At 38.5% G+C, this 13,988-nt stretch overlaps 1 protein-coding gene and 1 non-coding gene across 2 annotated transcripts in view; one reads left to right on the top strand and one right to left on the bottom strand.

The window, feature by feature from the left end:
- The window catches only part of LOC126456616 (protein IWS1 homolog), a 119,106-nt gene that overhangs the window by 612 nt on the left and 104,506 nt on the right, over positions 1–13,988 (bottom strand). Inside the window, exon 9 of the mRNA XM_050092359.1 lies at positions 8,613–8,724. Within this exon, the coding sequence (XP_049948316.1) occupies positions 8,613–8,724 (112 nt within the window). The remainder of the gene's footprint in view (positions 1–8,612; positions 8,725–13,988) is intronic.
- On the top strand, positions 98–172 carry Trnas-cga (transfer RNA serine (anticodon CGA)). Its single transcript has one exon. It is a non-coding gene; the product is annotated as a tRNA-Ser (tRNA).

Below are 13,988 nucleotides of genomic sequence, written 5' to 3'. Positions count from 1 at the left end.
TAGTTCTGCAAGTTTCGCAGGAGAGCTTCTGTAAAATTTGGAAGGTAGGAGACGAGGTACTGGCAGAAGTAAGGCTGTGAGGACGGGGCGTGAGTCGTGCTTGGGTAGCTCAGTTGGTAGAGCACTTGCCCACGAAAGGCAAAGGTCCCGAGTTCGAGTCTCGGCCTGGCACACAGTTTCAATTTAAGAGTGCTTTGAAGAAGGAAGATTAGGATTTAACATCCTGTTGAAAATGAGGTCATTACAGATAGCGTGTGTTTTGAGTGTAGCCCAAAGGAAGCAATGTACAGAGCAAGCAAAGAACCTACAGTCTTCTGTTTCACTGTACAAACTTGCTATTCTACTCATCATTACAATGTAACATTAACACACACAAATTTGAAAGTCTCTCTCTCTCTCTCTTTCTCTCTCTCTCTCTCTCTCTCTCTCTGGGCAGGTTGGGGATTTTCTCTGCACGGGGACTGGGTGTTTGTGTTGTCCTCATCATTTCTTCTTCATCATCATCATTCGTGACACTGGCTACATTGGACTGTGAAACAATTGGGACTTTGTACGGGTGCTGATGACCATGCAGTTGAGCACTCCCTCCCTCTCCCTCTCTCTCTCTCTCTCTCTCTCTCACTCTCTCTCTCTCACACACACACACACACACACACACACACACACACACACACACACACACACACACAGAGAGAGAGAGAGAGAGAGTTCCATCGTGTAGGAATTTACAATACAAGTGTACATTCTTTCCTATTTTCTGCCTCTCTCACTGTGTACATATGTTCCATGTATGGATTTACACACACTGATCTTACTACTTATTCTCACAGTTTCTACTCATGGAATGACTGAAACACTATATAGAAGGCTGATCAAGAATAGTAATTCTGCGTTAATAGAAACAATCATCAACAGTCAAAGCTGTATCAAAGAGTTCATAAACATTTGTCAATTTGTAACTATGTGTTAAGCCCAGTCTCCAACCTTGTACTTTGTTCCTCGAGTCAATCCATGTGACCACGGTTCACCAATTATCTGAGTCTCTAATCTAGTAACGACACTCTCCCTCTCTTACAATCTGCAAGTGGAAGAGTACTGCTTGAGAATGGATGGCATCTGCGTGCATTTCCCAGTCCACTAAAGACTTAACTAGTTACAAATATTTAGCACAGTGAACATCCCATCATTCTACTGCATAAAATACTTCCAGCTCAAGTTTTTAAACAATGAAGCTCATCTCAACTGACATGCAATGGCCACTCCATTCATTTTAACTACAATAATGAATGATGATGATACTAAGCACTCAGGACAAGAAAATGTCAGAATTACCTATGTGAAACTATTCAAACTAAATACTCCGGTACCTAACGCAATGCGTTCCTTACAAACCTTCATTTGCAGATGGATGATGATTGTACAAACCTTACGTTTTAAATATGAGATAAAAAGTTAAGAGTTAACTTTCTGATGTCAACCAACCAAGTTAACATCCTTCACACAGAAATCAGATACCTAAAGCCTGCTCAACATTAATTTAGTATTGACAGCTACAACAGAAGAAGTAGGGAGGAGCCCATTGTGGAGGTACGAACCACATTCTGCCACCCATGAGATCTGCAGCCGCAGCAATGAGCCGAAATTTCCAAACCTTCACTCTGGCACCACAACCCTCCTCACCTACACAGTGCTTGAGTTTCAGACAGTTTAATGTCCCGTGTAATTGTTGTATCTCATGATTTGGTTTGTTTCCATTTTTTATGGATGCAGCAGTTATTATTTTATTTGTTACCGTCATTTGTTGTGTGCTACCAAATGATGTCAGAAAGAAGTCCGCAGAAAGTTACGAGCAGAAAAATTCTGTGTCATTCTCTTGGCCTGGGGAGTGATGCACAAGATCAGTCAACAGAAACAGTTTGCATGTTACTGGCCTACTGTGAGACTGAAAAATTCTATGGGGACCTGCTGTTCTCCGTTAACAATATAACTGTTAGAATGGCTGCAGTTCTGAATGTGAACAAAAACATTACTATGAAGATTGGCAAAGAAATGCTCAAGAAATAAAAGGAAGCTGAAAAAGTATCTAGGCTTGAAACTCTTGAGGAAAAAACATTATATGGATAAGCGGTTTGCTAAAGTACATTCATCTGCTGAGTATGCAATTCGTCACCATGTTTATGGTTAATATTGCAGAAAGGAAAACCCGAAAGTCAGCAAGTTATAGTCACCTGTATGGAATTAGGTCTTTTTCAAGGCAGTTGCGCACAGTTTTGCATGACACATGATCCAGCCACAAACTGTTGATGGTGAGGGAGTATGAAGCTGCATGGCAATGCCAGTTTTTAAGGAAGATATATATGGCACGAATATCGATGAAGTGTTGTGGCTTGATGAAACTGGGTTAATTCTGATGTTATCAAGCAGGGCTGGACAGGTGACACAACTAAAGGAACAATGGCAATGGGGGCTGACTTATTCCTTGTCATGTAGGCAACTAACAAGGTTCTCTCTCGAATGGTCTCGTGCTTTGTAATCAACAGGAATGGAAGGTTATTACAAAGAAATGAACCATGTTACATTTAAAAGGTGGTTTGTACACTCAATAATTCAAAATCTGGGGAAACTGTCTTTTTTCTAGATAATGCTCCTTACCATTCAGTTACTGTTGACAAAACACCTGCCATGGCAAAGTGAGAGGAGGAAATAACTGACTGGCTTCAGTGTCGGTAAGTCTATGTAAGTGATGACCTTAGAAAGTTGGAGCTTATGGAACTACTACCTCTCCACAACACACAGGCCCCCATATATGAAATCTATATGCTTACAAAAACGTATTGGCTAACAATCTTACCACTGCCATTTCCACACAACAGAATTAACGTAGGCCCCAATTACAGATTATGTTGGCAGGAATGATAATCAATTTACCCTTTCTACAGCCTAAGCACTCACAAAAGAAGCTGTTAGGAACATCATCTCTGAAGACTGGAAGAAGGCAGAGACAAACATATGTAAAGCATCATGGAGAGAACAAGACAGAATGAAGCAGTTTTGAAAATTCCGTGGAGGAGACAATTATTTCATTAAATAACAGCAGTGCCAGTTACAGTGATATGAAGTATAGGTAGGTTCAGCTGCATGTCTGAAGTGCACAATTTGTAATGGCAACATAACAAAATTATATTTTCGTATGTTTTGACATTTTAATAAGGCGGCCTTATCAGCAACTAATTCCATATGAAATTCTTCTTGAGAATTCAATTTATATCACATAAAAAATATTACCATTAACAATAACTGCCACATTCAATACTTTTGTATTGCTTTTGTCCTTTTTTTGAAAATGGTTGGGTTATATATGATATGTTTTTAAACTGCTACAAACAAACATAAATCCCACATTCTGTAAAGTTAGAAATAAGTAGATGAATCAGAAAAATTACAAACAAATTGAGCCATTCCTTGCAATGAAACTATAACAGTGACCACTCAGTACTCGATGTGCGAGTCCACTTCATACTTGATACATGTGGAGGACATTGTGCATCAAGTTCATCTCATGTTCTGAGTTCCAGTTTGGAGTAGATGAAAATCTGATGTATTTTTAAGATTTCATTTGCTTAAAGTGTTTACATAACTTCAACAACCAAAATGTTTCCCCACATATCAAAAATTCAGTAACGTCATCAGAAAATGCATTTTCGTAAACTGTATAAGGGTGTCTACAGATTTTCAGAGGACCAAATTCACTAGTTTTTATATCACTTCTTTAGTTATATTTATGAACTCTTGAAGATATTGAGGTACAATGACAAAATCAATTTTTTTTATGAACCCAAAAGCTGCTTGAAATAAAAGCTGAATGTAATAACAACTTACAAACTGTATGTCAGCACAAATAATGTAACTAGGTATGACTTGTAGAATACCATTCATCAAATGCTACAAAAACATGAAACTCTCACACAGGATGTGGTATGACTATTTTCAAATATATTAGCATAGTGATGTAGTGAAAACTTACAATTTTCTTTAAGGCACTACAACATTTTTGAAGGCACAAAATTTATGTCAAATGTTAAGCTTCACAGTAAAAGATTTGGTGTTTATATTTCTTAGCTAAACTTGAAATTTCAAGTTCTTCTTTTGCCTTTTCTATAACCATTCTTTGAGCTCTTTTGTTTATTGAACTGTTTTTCTTTTAAGATTACCCACTTTATTTTCATCAGATTTCTTCGTTTGAAGGCTTCTATTCTTAGTGATGAAGCATTCTACACAGCTAGTATCACTAATTTTGTAACATTAACAAAAAACACTTATTTCTGCAACAACTGTACCTTTTAACTTTTCAACTAAAACTTTCTTGTTAACAGAAAAGCCTCTTTCAACTGCAGCATTTCCATGAAACATGCATAACAGCTTTAAAATGAACTAGATGAAGTCATGGTTCAAGTCTGCAGTAAATTCATCAGAAACTGTTCAAGTTCTATTTTCTTAGGATTCAACTGTTTCAGTTGTTTCTCAAAATATTAACAAAATTTACAGCATTCTACATCGGCTGTTGATGGAGTCACATGCATAACTTTGGGTGATATACATGAGCCTCCTTTGCCTATATTTAATTTCAAAGGACTGTTCTCAGCAATTTTTTGATACAGACTTTGCAAAACAACTGTGCGTTTCTGAAAGTAACCACATATAGCTCTAAAGGTGGCAAATGACAGTAGCAGGGTTTTTGCTAATATGGCCTGCACAGACGGACGCACAAGTCCATCACAGATAACAAAGATTTTTAAAACTTCTGGTGACTCTTTCTATATATGGACTACTGGGGGCAACATTTTGGGGGACTAACGCTATGACCACCTATTCAATTTCATTAGCTTTTCATGACTACCTGTTTATTTCCATTACTTTTTCATGACTTTCATGACCTGTAGAAACCCTGGTATATCATCTTAATAATTTGTTGCCTCAAATAAAACTAAAATTAAAACATAGTGGAGACTTGCGGAACAGATTGATGCAAGTTCCATATTTATAAAGTGAGTAGTTTATGAAACTGAGCGAGTCAAACAAAATGTTAAGGTTATGCGATGTTCCGTGTGGGACAGCACCTCTGCTACACACCTCTACGTGCTCCTCCTGAACTGTCAATCCTAAAGTAATTTTGAGCAGATAATAATTACCAGGGTACACAAATTTATTCCAACATCAGTAGTTGAAGATCTTGCATTCAACTGCAAACTATTCCACTTTTTCTCTGCTTTCTTTTGTCGAAGATTCTTTGTACAGATTAAACAGGATCAGTAACACGAAACAGTCTCATTTCTCAGTGCCTCTTATGAGCATGTTCTTCACCTTCCCTTAGTGCAGACACATTTTCACTTTTTTGCATACACCATGGAAGATAACCCTTTTCTACATCGAACTCTTCATAGACTTTTTATATATGACACGAGAGATGAGCCTTTTCTAACTCCAACCACTAATAATAGTTCATTTCTTTCTTAGCTCACCCATATACCTGCAGTAGAAGTAATTCCACTGCAGCCTACCATATAAGTTAGACTTATAATTACTAACTACACAACATTTTAGTCTGTCCTTTCACACAGAAATAATACTGGTCAAATACAATAAAAACGTTTTTCAAAATTAATTCACTGACTGTAAATTCCTTGACATCAGCTGTATTAGGTATAGATATTCTATCTAATAACAAAATATGCAAATTTGTGCCGGACCAGGACTTGAACCCAGATTTCCCACTTATCGTAAGTGGTCTCCTTAATCATTTCGGGTATCTGTGCACGTTCCCCAGAATAACCCAAACTTCCCTATGTTACAATGCTTACATCATTATAGGAGGGTTGGAACTTTAATAGTGGCAACTATTTATTTACAGCTCGTACAAAATTAATGTGTGTTTCAAAGTTTTACTGACCTTCAAAGTAGTCACCAGCATTGTGAATAACCTGTTGTCAGCGATGTGAAAGTCGTAGGATACTCTTAGCAGTGCCAGTTGTGTTGACAGTTCGAGTGGTGTGGTCTATTGCCCGACGAATTTGTAAAAGTTCTGAAGCGAATGCCGTGAACCGTTTCCTTCAGTTAAGAAACTGAGTTGTACTCACAAGGGCTTAAATCAAGGTAGTGCAGTAGGTGGTATAGCACTTAGCAGCCCATCGGTCAAACAAATCAGTATCAGCTTGCACTGTACGTGCTTGAGCACTGCCCTGTAAAATGATGGTCAGGTCCTGCAGAAAGTGGTATCACTTCTGTCTCTAAGCTGGTCATAGGTTGTGGTCCAAAAATGAACAGCATACTGACAAAAGTGATGACACTTTCTGCAGGATGTGACCATCATTTTGCAGGACAATCCTCAAGCACGTACAGTGCAGCTGTTACTGATTTGTTTGACTGATGGGGCTGCTAAGGGCTATACCACCTACTGCACTCCCCCGACTAAGCCCTCGTAAGTTCAACTCGATTTCTAAATTGAAGGAAACAATTCACGGCATTTGCTTCAGAACTGCTATAAATTCGTCGGGCAATAGACCGCACCGCTCGAACTGTCAACAGAACTGGCACTGCTAAGAGTATGCTACGACTTCCACATCGCTGACAACGGTTTATACACAATGCTGGTGTCTACTTTGAAGGTCAGTAAAACTTTTAAACATGTATCTATTTTGTACGAGCTGTAAATAAATAGTTGCCACTATTAAAAGTTCCAACCCTAGTATCATAGACCACTAAAATCGTCACCTAAAGCTCACAACATTACTGGGATTCCTGTACCAAGGAGAATGAGACAACGAAAGAATCGAGATCAAAGTCCCAGTCCAGCAGAAATTTTCACATGTCGCTCTTGGGTAGTAGATCTACTGTATTTACTCGAATCTAAGCCGCACCAGAAAAATGAGACTCGAAATCAAGGGAAAAAAATATCCGTATCTAAGCCGCACCTGAGATCTGAGACTCGAAATTCTAGGGGAGAGAAAAGTTTTAGGCCACACCTCCAAATCGAAACAAAGTTGGTCCATTGTAATACGAGACACAATTTAGGTCGAATGAATGACGATAGTTTGGTTCGAGTCGTAAGCTTAGCAGTTAAGCTTCACCAGGTAGCCATTGCTATGCGTCAAGCGCTCCACCCGTGTTTACATGGGTACCCTTCCTTTTTCCCCTGCTGTGTCTGGTTTGAATTTAATGCTTATTTTTCTTTGATCTGATATGTGCCGTTCTCTTTGTTATAGGTGTTTAAGTCACTCTAAGCTGAAAATGCATTATTGTACTGTGTCATGCATTGTTTGTCACATTCTGATAATGAGTTTGACGATCTGTCGCCGCTCGCGGCAAGACTAGCTTATGTGCGCGCTACCGCGGCTTACAATAAAAAAAGAGAGAGGAATTGACTCATAAGCGAAACAATGGCAAGAGACTGCTATTTGTTGTTACTTACACTGCTGCTTTCTTTGATAGTGATCAGCAAGAAGCAAATGATAGACTACGTATGATAGAAGACGTTCTGAACGAGAGTTTAGCGAAAATTTTTCTCCGGTTGAAAATCTCTGCAGGCGCCTCTTTAGTACATTACATTCTGCACAGAAATTAGAGTCATCTTAGATTTAAAAATCTAGTCAATTGCCGTGCTTCATTTCTGACTGTATCACAATTAGGCATAAGAATAATATGAATATAAACATGACATGATATGTATATTCTTCCGCGTTTGCTGTAGTCTCACTCAAGTTTCGTAGTTTATTAGGCAGACAGGATTTAAATGAGATACCAGCAAACACGAAAGAATACATGGCAAAATGTTTATATTCGTATTATTCTTATGGTGAAGAGAATACTACATGTGATTCACAATCCACAAAAGTTTCTTTTAGCAACCATGTCTTCTCACAGGTAGGAAAAAATTCAGAACGTAGAGTTGGCCATATTGACACACATCCCAAACAGTCTCGCCAGTCGGATTTTCATAGTACATTGAAATGCTGCTACATTCGAAAATGAACAATATGGAATTTGTATTTACTTCGTTGGATAATGAATGAAAATGCAGTGGTCGAAACTCGGGGCGGAGAAAAAAGCTCGTCTTCCACTTCTTTTTTTTTTTTTAGTTTATTTTGGCGCCAGTATTTGTCTTCGTGCCTGCAAAGCATGCCTGTGTAGCGCTACATATATTCCACAGCAGAAGTTAGTTGTGGCGGCGGCACCTACCAAAATTTTTCGGAACTTCCGCTTACTTTGCACTCGATTCTAAGCCGCAGGCGGTTTTTTGGATTACAAAAACCGGAAAAAAAGAGTGGCTTAGATTCGAGTAAATACGGTATACCTAATACAGCTGATGTCAAGGAATTCGCAGTCACCTAATTAATTTTAAAATATTTTGTACAGCTGTGGATTGTCAACAGCTGTCTGTTCTTTCAGAGATATATGTATGTAAACAGTAAAAACACTCTCAGTTTTTTAGTGTTTACGTGATACTGTTTGCTTAAACTATATAAAGTTTTTCAGTGTCAAGTCACTGTTAATGTCACTTTTGCTGATAATGTAACAAGAAGTTCACAATTACTTTAAAATTAAAAAATACATCTTACCCTGCTTATGTCAGTCTCATTCTGCCACTTGGGTCGGTTAACATAGTCTTTGTTGGAAGGAATAGGGACACGGGCTCTTGCTACCCATCCTTTATCACCAGGTCGCAAAGGCCTGAAAACAAATACATTTTATTTATTTTTATTTTACTGGTAGAGTTCAATGTAATGACAGCTTGGACAGGAAGCAGATATAACACATTTATTTCTGTGAAGGGTCAAAGTGCCCAGTTGTGAACACTGGTAAACAAGTTCAGCACCATTCTTTACGATGTTCTCTATAACATAAGGCTAAACATATCAATACACACAAAATAATCCTCCATCTTTTAGATCAGAATTCAGTTCTTTATTTGCCTACAACGGTCTGGGGAAGATACACATCCTGCTCAGCTGTTCCCCAGGAGTTGTTGACATGTATAACCGTACCACTTGGGTTTTCCTACAATGCTATTGACGCCTGTATATGTCTTGAGCCAACGATCTCGCACTGTTGCGGGCAAGTTACTTCCGTATATCAGTAAAAAAAAAAAGGGTCACATATTTATCACACAGCATATGAGCCTATTTGCATGCTATCATTTGCAAAAAATCTTATTTTGATTTCTTGAATAGTTTATGAAATATCACAATTGTTATGATGACGTAATATCTGATTCGTAGGGGCAGTAATGGGCATGTCACATGCAACTGTCTGTCAGATGTAAAAATTAATAACCTGAGAATGAAATGAGGTATTGTTCTCCTCTCAATTTTAAACAAAACTCCGATATTGTATCTACATTTCATACACTACAAAGTATGAACTAAAAATCAACCACACACAAATTTTACGCAATGCATTTTTACCTCTGCAAACTCTTTAAAATGTAGGGCAATGTTTATCGTTACTTGATGCAGTGCAGTAACTATGACATATAACAAAAAGAAATTCAATCCTTTATCAAGTGAAGATATAACAGTATAAGATGTGTAAAAATCAGTTTGTTTTGGTGAATAGTTGTCTTAAAATTGGATGATAAGTACTTTATAGCAGCCAAATGCCATTCCTCAGCACACTAGTATCAGAAATTGGTTAGCAGGAGAGGACAACAAAGCTGCACTCAGTGCAGAATGCAAAGAGTATGTCTGTAGCAACAGGTGCTGTCACATATAAAGAGACACCACTAAATTATACTTTCTGATGATGCCTGACAAGACAAATTAAGGTTTGAAATGAAGTATTAGCTTTGATTGGATAAGGATGGGATAATCAATATGCCATACAAAACTATCTGGTCATTTGATGTGATTTTGAGAAATTGCAGGAAAATTAAATCAGGATGGCCAGATTAGGATTTGAGCCCTGCCCTTCCCCGATATGAGTCAAGTGTGTTTCGGACTGTGCCATATCACCTGTGGTCACAATCTGTTTAGTGCTATCACTCCAAATCAGAAAACTTACATTATCGAAAGATATTTTGAAATGCTACCTGCAACTGACAAATGGGAAAACATTATCAAAGCACTTGTGAGTTTTCAGATCCATTTGCTGAAAAACAAACTTCTGATGGTTGGTTGGTTGGTTGGTTGGGGAAGGAGACCAGACAGCGAGGTCATCGGTCTATTCGAATTAGGGAAGGACGGGGAAGGAAGTCGGCCGTGCCCCTTGAAAGGAACCATCCCGACATTTGCCTGGAGCGATTTAGGGAAATCACAGAAAACCTAAATCAGGATGGCCGGTCGCGGGATTAAACCGCCGTCCGCCTGAATGCGAGTCCAGTGTCTTACCACTGTGCCACCTCGCTCGGTCAAACTTCTGATCATACAAGACAGTTCATAAAGGAAACTTAAAAAGATAGCCAATGATAATGTTACAGTGATGCACAATTCACCTACATTACTCTTAAATCTGTTTTAGAATGTTTCTTCTTTTCCTTGGTTTTTCCTATGAACACTCAAAGCTGTCACCTAAAGGTTCAATATATGGCTGTTGTTACCTATTTCAAAATTGCTTTTAATTGTCTTTTTTGCAAACTAGCACGGCCTATATCTTAGGTAACATTTTCATTGCTAGACTAAGGTAACAGATTATTTTCTTTCATACACACAATTATGGAAAATACAGGATGAAATTAAGTGTGTATAAGAGGACAAATAGCCACTCACAAAATAAGAGAGAGATTGAGTAACAGGAGACAGGTAAATAAGAAAGGTGAAAAATTGCTCAACTTTCTAATAGCATGTACATTGGACAAAAACACAAGTGTTCTGCGATCAGGCCCACCCAACCTATGCATTATCTTTGTCCACCTCCATACTACTACTACTACTTCTTCCAGCACTCTGCCCCATGAGTCATATCCCTGTGGAAGACACAGGTGCAAGCCCTGTCCCATACATCTGTTCACCACCTTCTGTTCTAGTCCTGTCACAGGCATTAATTATTCCTTAAAGGCAGAGCCACCTGCAAAGACATCCATTTTATCTGTCAACTACACTGCAAATCCTGCACAGCATTTAACATGGATATGGCCAGGAACAAATGGGAAAACTGGATGGTATCCATCCAGCTGTAAGACCAAGGAAGAAATGGGAGGATGAACTGCTGAAGGACCTACAGCAGCTGGTGCCCATTAGAACTGGATCCAAAGTGCACAAGATAGCCATCCATGTAGGAACACATTAAGGTTGGTGCATGGTCTTCATTGCCCATAATCAGCCATGTGTGTGTATGAATGAATGAATGAATGGAGACTGCCAAACTATGGCTGAAGGTCAAGTAGACCAACTAACAGCAGAGCAAGCTAATCATCATCATATCATTACTTCAAAACTTCTGTAATTTGGATCCTCCCTACCAACATTAGCTCTTCTTCTGAATTTAACAAATGATAAGCATACTTATAATATATTTTATTTCCATAATCCCCCCGGTCTCAATTTACACCAGTCTCTGCCCACCTCCCCCTCTGGCCTCACCTCTCCTGTTCCCATCCCAAAATTCCCTCCACACTACCATTAACAATCTGTTTCCCAATGGGAGAATTTCATCGCATCCCTCTTTCAATTATTCCTCCATTCCTCATCCCCTCTCCCTCCCTCCCTCTCCTCTCCCCTCCCTATTCTTGATTGTATAAATCATTCACAAGTATGTTTCTTTTCCTCTCATCCCTTCTATGATCTCTGGACTTAAGCCAGTTCAATGTTTAACCATGTTTTGTCTCTGACCTCCTACTTCCTTCGATGCATTTTCTTTACCTCTGGCTTCCTTCGTTCTCACAGCAGGTGAACAGGTGAGTCCTCTTCACGTAATGTCTGTGAGACCTGCCCCCACCCCCAACCCCATTACCAACTTGCCCAGCCAATCCCTCTTTCCTTACTGGAGAAGGAAGTACACATTCTGAAACCTCCAAATTTCTCAAATTGGGATCCACAGCCCATATAAAATCACCGAGCTTATTTTCCATTTATTTGTCTATTATTATTGGATACAAGTCTGCACATCTCATCAAATTTGCCGATTTTGACCTTCTTGACCATGTAGCAATGATTTGCTGTTTTACCAGATTCCTAATATTCACAGTACACTCGTGAAATGGTCATATGGGAAAATCTCCACTTCATCACTACCTCGGAGATGCTGTGTCCCATGTCTTGTGTGCAGACTATAACAGCACATTCAAACTCACTTGAATATTGATAACCTGCCACTGTAGCAGCAATAACCGATCTAACAACTGTGACAGACACTTGTCCTACCCAGGTGTTGCTGACTGCAGTGCTCTACACTGCTTGTTTACGTATCTCTGTATTTGAATATGCATGCCTATACTAGTTTCTTTGGTGCTTCAGCATATTTCCATGTGGCTTTAATTTCTACATACCTCAAATGCTTTTATATACTTCATCTGATGTTATTTCAGGAATGTCATTATCAACTATCTGTGTTTGCAATTTACATCTCATACTGCAGAAACATTTCTTAATCCATAAAGGCTAGTTTGTTATCTATTATGACACCGGCCATCTTCACTCTTGAAATGTGGTGTCTATCTACCCTAAACAAGTTCCTGTTTTGTCTCATTGTATCTAATTTCCATTGCAATTTCTCACATCACCTCTAAAAAAATAACTGAATTTATTTACTTAACCTGCATATTCTATCACATTTCTATTAACATTTGCTAAGTAATGGCATTTCATGGTAGGTCCATGCATAGCTTTTCATTTCAATTTTTAATAATGTTTTGACGGAATATATGCAAAAGTAAAGTGACTTAAAAATGATAATACAACAAAGCAATCTTGACACATATAGTCCTTGTTTATACAGCATTCAGGTGAACATGAAAAACAAGTTAACATTGTCCTTTCTTAAGGACTAGAGGTAGCTGTTATTAAGATAGTCATTACAAATATTTTATCATACAACCACTTCTAAGCTACAATATTTATAATGAAAGTTAATGAACTTCTTTAACATTATGTTACACAGACGCTATGGCTTTTTTAAAGGCTGCAACTGCACTTTCCTTAGAGCTGTAACCTTCTGTAAAAATTTAACATTTGCTGATAAATCAGGACTGCCCAGTTTTGTCTGTAGCAATGATTTCCAATAGATACCACGAAAATGCCAAATACATCAGCTGTCATAATCTCTGGAAACAGCACATGGCACATCTGAAACTTGCAGTGATACAAGTTGAGTCATTTGATGTGTCCTGTTCTTTAAGATTATGGCAACTAATATACTTGGCAAATTCTTGGCGTCACTTGAAAATAGCCTCTACAGCATAATGTAGCAATACAGTTTTTGACAAAAGCTTACAGCCACATTGGAGGCAGATGAGTTAACTCATCTTGCTCTGCTGCTTCCCAAGCACTGGTGACATGTTTAAAAATGGCCTCTGTTTTTTTCTCAAGTCCCATCCTGCCAGCCTCTCACTGCTGCAGACAAGTTACTTCCATATCTCGATTAATAAAAAAGTTACGAGTGTTTCTCACAAGACAGATGTGCCTCTTCACATGAAATCATTTGCAAAAAAACCTCACTCTTGAACTATTTATGAAATACGACAATTCCCAATGTGCAGGAACAAAATTGGGCATGCTGCACACACAATCACATGCTGCATATAAAAACCAATAACTTCAGAATGAAATGAGATGATATTCTAGTAAAATTTCAATATCTTATCTACATTTCATACATAGTACATACAAGCTAAAATCAACAGTACTTAAAGTTTACGGAGCGAGGTGGCGCAGTGGTTAGCACACTGGACTCGCATTCGGGAGGACGACGGTTCAATCCCATCTCCGGCCATCCTGATTTAGGTTTTCCGTGATTTCCCTAAATCGTTTCGGGCAAATGCCGGGATGGTTCCTTTGAAAGGG

The sequence above is a fragment of the Schistocerca serialis genome, chromosome 2, assembly GCF_023864345.2.
Source record: "Schistocerca serialis cubense isolate TAMUIC-IGC-003099 chromosome 2, iqSchSeri2.2, whole genome shotgun sequence".
In the NCBI taxonomy this organism is placed as follows: domain Eukaryota; kingdom Metazoa; phylum Arthropoda; class Insecta; order Orthoptera; family Acrididae; genus Schistocerca; species Schistocerca serialis.
Note: the sequence above shows the minus strand (reverse complement) of the source record. Positions and strands in the feature narration are given on the sequence as shown.